At 40.4% G+C, this 7,502-nt stretch overlaps 1 protein-coding gene across 1 annotated transcript; it reads right to left on the bottom strand.

The window, feature by feature from the left end:
• Nucleotides 1-77: 77 nt before the first annotated feature.
• On the bottom strand, nt 78-6,120 carry RB195_006632 (uncharacterized protein; the record flags this gene model as incomplete). Its single annotated transcript, XM_064179824.1, has 20 exons — nt 78-298; nt 442-527; nt 646-761; nt 815-946; nt 1,004-1,108; nt 1,249-1,334; nt 1,388-1,515; nt 1,725-1,842; nt 2,836-2,981; nt 3,073-3,152; nt 3,208-3,325; nt 3,397-3,494; nt 3,554-3,649; nt 4,494-4,612; nt 4,682-4,850; nt 5,102-5,230; nt 5,418-5,531; nt 5,744-5,815; nt 5,874-5,972; nt 6,031-6,120. 20 exons carry the CDS (start codon nt 6,118-6,120, stop codon nt 78-80), a joined length of 2,322 nt encoding a protein of 773 aa, XP_064036750.1.
• Between the last annotated feature and the right edge of the window lie 1,382 nt (nt 6,121-7,502).

Below are 7,502 nucleotides of genomic sequence, written 5' to 3'. Positions count from 1 at the left end.
AATGGAACGCAAAGTAAAGACTAAGCGCAGTAGGTTCTGTACATATGCGAGCGAATCGCAATACTCAAAAACACTACCTAGAATAAAGCTCTGACAGCAGGCTTTTTCACTATAGCAATACCTGAACCATGCGGCGGGGGAGCACCTCGGAGACGAGAAATTTCATCTTGTATCAACTTTTCTAACGTCAAATAATCATTATTCTTGATTTGCAAGTATTTTTTGCCTGCGACATCCGTGAGAGCCACACAGTCGGACGCAACTTCGCAGAGGACAGTGACGTGTTCCAGTATCAATGCTGAACGGGGAAAGTTCTCTCAAACTGATGTGTAATGCATATGAGAACGAATTACTAGAAAAATCTCCTTAAATATAGCAAAAATTGATCGCAACACATCTTTCCTTCTCATAAACCTACAAAAATAAGACTCCTTAACTCACAGCGGTTCATAGATGATTGACTTCGTGTAATTTGCTCGGACAACACACCCATTTCCATCGACCGCACTTTTTTGAATGCAAAATACCTGAGAAACAATATTACGATATGACTCTTAAAATAACCACATCCTGGGCAGTCAAGGTATAAAACGATACAACTTTTCTTGTTAACGGGTAACGTATAGAAAAAAAAAAACAACTTACGTTGTAATACATCTCAGGAGGCCGTGAAGAATCCGATTTAATATCTCCAGTTTCCTCTCAACAACTGGGTCACGCAAACTCTCAGCTGCTTTTTTAGCTGCTTCTTTCGCGCGTATCTAAAAAAAGATATCAAAATCAATGTAGTTTTTAAATCGTTGCAATTTCAAACCCTTTCGAGCAGAGATATCGCTCCTTTAGGTTTGGACGCTTGTTTTTCGGCAAATTGTCGCGGTGAAAGCGGCACGGATGCTTCTGAGTTGACTATCCTTTTCACAGGACTTTTTAACTCCTCGATTACAGTCTAAAACACTTATATAGATAACTATACGACAGCTCAGGATATAATATTGCAATTTACGTTGATGGCCTTCGGGAGAGCAACGCTGGTATCGACTGAAGCGAAATAATCGCGCATTTCAAGACGATGCTCCACATCATCATGAGGTACATCAGGAATCTCCGCCTGAAACATGTGAATTCTTGTATCTAAGTATTACCAATGCTACCAAAATGATGGTAAAGCATAATACTGTCAACAATGTCGACATAATAAATAATAAACAATGATGTCCTTTAAATCTAAAAGTGGAAAACATAGTGCACCTCAGGTATTTTTTCGCATTCGGAGTCTAGATCAAACTTTGGATGGAATCGACGCAACTTCGAATGCTCAGACTCACTCATTGACACTGAAAACTTACATGAACGAAATTTACATCGATAATAACTAGCGAAAACTTACAGCCTATTCTTTCAATAAACTTTTTATGGAACTTCTTGGCGATTTCAACGAGTTTGTGACGAAAAACATGGCAACGGCATGTCATGCGCCATCCTTCGAGGCGAGGTTTCCCGTCAAGCACTGGATCTCTACAAAATTATTGTATTTGAATGCTCACACTAGTTTTGCGACAATCAGGGGATCAAATGCAAAGCTGACCACATTCACAAATAACAAAATAAAGGAGAACAGGATACATTTTTGTTAAAATGTAGTTATCACCTACATACATTGCAGAAAGATGAACAAGCATAAGTGTCAGAGTACAAAATAAGAATATATCGCTTTGCATATTTACCTGGGCACTACATTAACAACTTTCTTCCTTGGAGAAAGTAGCTTCTTGGGAGTGACTGTTGGTAAGGGAAGTTTGTCCGCCTTAACCGGCGAGTCTGGCAGCAAATACCCCGATAAATCTGAAATGTTGCCCAAGTAAAAGGTAGAAAAATACAGGTTCCTGCAACTTCGGATTTAAAACATTGCAGAACTGGTCCAAATCACAACCGAACATTCGATTGCAGAAAGCAAAAACAAACAACGAAGACTGCAAAGCTGCTTATTTTCAAAGTTAATGTCCCTGAGTACATGTCCACTGTGTTAAGTGTCGAGGTGAATTTCGTATAGTATTGAAAGCATACGATAGCTACAGAAGTGGTTCAGAAAACTATGAGGAAAGTAACCTTGAAGAATTTTTAGCTATTGGAGAGCTTTTAGCAATCTTAAGCAAAGGCTCATACGCAATCGCCCATATGACCGTATTTGCACTATACCGGAGTGCAAAATACGTCCATACAACAAAGAAAGTGACTGTATTGTTTTTCCGATTTTTTGTATGCAGTGCGGTAATGAATACACAGGAGAAACAGCTAGATCACTAAGTATTTGAGTTAAAGAACACTTGGACGACAAAAGGAAATCACGTAGCTCCACTGCGTTAGGTGGTCGTAAGGTGTGGTATTATAACGAAGAAGATTTTGAAGTTAAGATCGCTCGATTATCCAGGATCGATCCGGGAGTCCAAAGTTGAATCGCAAAGAGGAATGCGCGGAACACACCTCCTATTTAAGGCTGATACTTGAATGTGCTAGTCACCGCAACAGAGGTATCTGGCTGCAGCAGGAAAATTATCCGATCCTTAGGTAGTCTAGTTAGGTCTACGCTTCTGCATGTAGCTATAATATCCAACAGTAGAGTTACAATTTTCTTCGTTAGGGGGATAAAGAGTTAGATCGGATAAATCACGTTCGATTTCATCCTTTCAGATTCTCAAAAAATCGAAATCACCCGCTATTTAAGGCCGAAACGCCGACCATGAATAAAAGATAGTAACAACCTCATAACCCCTTGTTCGGAACAAGTTAGAAAAACAAATGCATGAAAATGTAATCATGCAGACGAAAAGTGCGTACCATCATTGAGATTAGCAGCCATTATCAGATCAAATTTCCCGCACTTCGACTCGCCACCAAAAGGATTCCAACGTTTTTCGATGCGAACATCATAAGATGTTGGATAGACATGAATTATTTGAGCCAAATTCTTGCGCGTAAAACTTCTGAAAGCGTTAAATAACTGCCAAAAACCATATTAATAATAACTAATAAGCAACAACAAAGTGCCCAGACAGAAGCGTTAGCAAAACAAACATCTGGGTGTTCTTCTCCACATTTTTTTGGATTTCAGAAACAACACATCTTCGTCCTTGCGAAGTGTAGATTGAAACAACCTATAAGGCAGTAATCCTATTATACTAACGCAAAACAAAGAAATTTTCCTCTCACTCTATCGCAACATTGAAATGTTTCCAAGAGGCGCTCGTACTGAAGAGGGAGTGGCAACGCTGAATTTTTCTTCACTTCATCCACTAGACGCGAAGCCTTACCATATTCAAAAACATGTCTAAAGAATAAATAATTAACGCATAAAAAAAGAAAAAATCATTTTTCTCTACCAGAACAATAGATGAGCACCTTTTATCATCCAATTCAAATTCTTCTATGTCTTTTTCCGTCTTGGTGTGACTAGGGAGCACGAATTCAGGAATATCCTTAGGAACAGAGTGAGGGCACTAAACATTAAGAAAATACTAATAAGCACCCGCACAGAAACACATAAAAGTTCTGATACCTGCTCAGTCCTTTTATCTTTGACTGTTTTCGTTTTGATAATGGCCAAACTTGTCGGCTTAGTTGGAGATTTCAGAAGCTTAGCATGTTCTTCCACCTAATAGCGTGAAAATCAACGCTCTGTACACGAAACGACACCAATCACATAAGCAGTTAGACATACTGTACGATCAGCAAGAAAACCGAATTAAAAGGTAAAGTAATAAAGTGCACGGAGTGGATCAATCCTCATAAAAATTCGCCTACGCGCTTGCCTTAAATTCAGGATAGTCTGGGGTTTTTGAACACGTTATGCATCCTATCACTTACATGCGCGAGCCGATAACTCGAATCAGTGGTTTTACCCTCCTAAACAAGTATGCCACCAATCTATCGACTCTAGAGGATCGAAGAGCTTGGTTGGCATCATTGATTTCGAAGCAACTATCGATCGTGCAGTTGCAGCCAAACCTGTTAGCGACCGCGCTACACCCGCCTTCCCGAATGAAGAAAAAAGTGAGGGTGCAGCGTAGTCGGTAAGAGATTTGGCTGTGAATAGTTCGGAACCGTTTTAACGCCAACCAACGCCTTAACCTCCCACCATCCCTCAGGGTCGGTGAATTGGTAGCAGACTTGTTTGGTAGTATAAAAACACTGACTTTATACATCAGCTGGACACCGCAAGTTATAGTATACGTAAATCGCAGCGATTCCGATTTGATGGAGAAACGCGGTGGCGCATCTCAAAACCGAAATAATTAATATAAAATCTGCACTTGACCTAACAGTGTATGTGCAACACGATTGTCATTCAGACAAAGTATATAGTTCTAATTACACCATGTTTGGGTCACATATAGATCCATTCAAAAAAATTGCTGAAATGATACTACAGTGCTGCAGCTGAGTGGAAATGAACATATAACACTGAAAAGTAAATCAATTGAGAAAACTTTAAGAACCTGCTTGGATCTATTTCGCTGCGACTGCTCGTGGATCTTCTTGAGGCATTCCTTCTGCGCAAGCACAGCTTGCAACTCAGCAACGTTTCGTATTCGAGCCCGTGTCTTACTCTGCGCAGCTGAAAGAAAGTCCCAAAGATTGGTTAAAAAAAGAAAAACGGACTAGTCAACAATGGTTAACAGCCTACTTGTGGAGCTGAGCTTTTTGCATAATTCGTCAGCTTTGGTTAGCAGTGGATTCAACGCAGGGAGAACCACATCTGGTTCCAGTTTCGTGGAAGGTGAAGATACTGTACCGACAACCACTTCGACTACACCAGGAGCCTTTCCAGACTTCATTTGTATCGGAGATGCGTCCTGAAAGGTTGAAGAATTTAATAACAATAATATTGAAAATCGAGTTAGTCAGGAATAAATTAAGCATTCGAGTTCGTTCGAAGTGAGTGAGATGATTTGGTTCGAGTGAGAAAAACACCACGAAATTCGAGCTACATTTTCGAACTAACGCTGATGATACTGATAGTACTGTGTCATTTGAAAAGTAACGGCGCTTTCTGTCTCTAATTAACTAGGGAAATCATGAAATAACAAGATAAATTCTCGCTAACTTTCTTGTTCTCGGCCAATGAGGTTAACGAAGGAACACCTGGTTCCAGCTTCGTAGTAGATGAATGCACTACATCTGCTTCGACTTGACTAGAAACCATTCCAGGTCCCAGTTTAATCGCAAATGCCTCCTAAATAAAGGTTTCGTGATTAAGGAACATCTGTCCTAATATTTTTAATGTAGTTCTGCAGTCTTGTCTCAGCTTAACAAACTTAAAATTTCGCGAATATTTCTTTGCTGCAATTATGCCAAAGGTGGTTAGTTAACAAGCTGATAATGAAAAGTAAGGAGGATTTGGGGCGATCAAAATCACTTACTCCATTTTTCGACTCCGCATCTTGCTCGCCTTTCACGGTATCCAATTCTTCAGAACTTATTTGAGAGCCAAACAACACCTTCCGTGCGCTACGAACCATCTTGGAATCATCACTCTGAGAATTTTACAACACTAAGTTAAGGACTATTGTGTCAAGTGGATAGATATAGGACACACAACAAATCAGTGTACGAAGAATAGATTTCTCTCCTCATCGAACACTTTAACGGATTAAACACTAGGAAAATGTCACAAAAAATGGTTCACTGATAGAACGAGGTAGACACCGACAAGTAGTGGGAACACTAATGTTTATTAGAAAAAAACCTTCTTCACACGTTTCGGTGGAGAGCATACACTTTCGTTCACAGCTGTAGAACAAACACCACCGCTTGAAGGCTGAATTTCGATTATCTGACGATTACGTCGCAAGATGATTACAGAACTCGCCACACACCTGTTTAATTTCTTCAGACGTCAACAAACATTTTCCACCCTGTACAGGTTCTGCGCTACATAGAGATTTCTTTTGCAGTCTTGCGCGTCCCCTAGTTACCTAAAGAAAGACATAAATAATTAATGTTGCTACTAAAAATAGAAGGAAAAACAACTACCTTGAAAACGTCTGTTATTTTCCTAGTGTGTTCAACGGGCTCATCGAGTGTGATTTTAGCAGCTCTTGAGCGTGTACTTCGACACGACATCGCGGCCACAGCGTTAACGTTGGTTAGAGTAGCGTTAGACGAGGAACCTCCAACAAACAAATAGTCAACGTTAGACGCGAAAAACAATCGACAACAAGGAATCTTAAGTCAAATAGAAATGAATGCGCAACTTATTTACAACAAATTGGTACGTCAACACGATTTCTTTCAATTAAAAAAAGATGTTGTTTATTCAAACACATAGTCAGAAATGGGGGTTCCCGCTCACAGAAATATCACTGGAGCGCGCTAGTACAGATAGAGCAGAGTAGGTGAACGAAACGAACTGCAAAGTGCCGAGGATCACAGCCGAACGTATGGATTCTACTCAGTTTGCACTTTACTCAGTAGTGGAGCAGTTCGCAAGACGATCCTTTCGCAATGCGCGGAAAAGTCAATACCTTCTAAATTGTCAAACGCCTATCCTAACGTTCTCCCGAACTTAGAGCTCACTTTGACGACCGCTTTCCCTTTTACAAATCGAATCTGCGGGAGGATCATCGATTCACTCCATCCTGACTGTCTTGACATGCATTCGGCAGTTGCAATATTCCCCTTGGCCAACTGTCGATTCCTCTGGTATTAATGGTATTGTGTACTATGCCACGAATTCTCCCAACTACCTTATGAAGAACAATTTTTGGTTGTCGTGACCAAAGAATTGCAATTGTCTGAAAGAAGGCTTTTTAAAACTTTAGATTACAAGGGTACCATTCGAGAAGGGTTTTTCCTCCTAACTTGCGATTACCTGGAGTGATGAAGTGTGACGGACAAAGGAAGCTGAGAGGAATGAGTGTCTAATATCAAATATACTATATGCCGTTATGCATTCAACGAGTTGCTGCACACATTGCTATGTGTTGTTTTGGGAATTGGGGAGGACTATAGATAAAGCAATAGAATGAGAAAATAGGACGTTGTCAAATACTGAAGATACTTTAACCGGACTTCATGTAGTGGTGCTGTAGATTCCGGTCATATCACATTACAATCTTCCACTAAACGATTTTTTTCAAATCGCATAGCCTGGTTTTGTGCTGAAGAGTCGACATTCCCGCACATTTGAAGATTTGATCGTATATGTTCGGGTCAAAACGGCCTAAAGCTCGGTGCAGTTGCATAAGCGACTGTGCTTGAAGCAATGCGGTTGAACTAATGGTTGTTGGAGACTCGGTCAGCATAGGTAAGTGGAGCTAGGGAGGGTCACACCTCGATCGAAACCGCTGGGTTCACGCTCATGTTTGGTTCCCTTCAGTGCTTTGCACTCACCTGGTAGATCAATCTCGGGAAAACATAGTGGAAGTATGACCTACTGCTTGACAGGCTATTTATATTCCTCCATCGGAAAACATTAAGTTTTTTTTAATATATAGTGGGTGTAA

Source organism: Necator americanus, chromosome I, assembly GCF_031761385.1.
Source record: "Necator americanus strain Aroian chromosome I, whole genome shotgun sequence".
Classification (NCBI taxonomy): Eukaryota; Metazoa; Nematoda; class Chromadorea; order Rhabditida; family Ancylostomatidae; genus Necator; species Necator americanus.
This window is presented reverse-complemented; position numbering and strand designations above follow the sequence as displayed.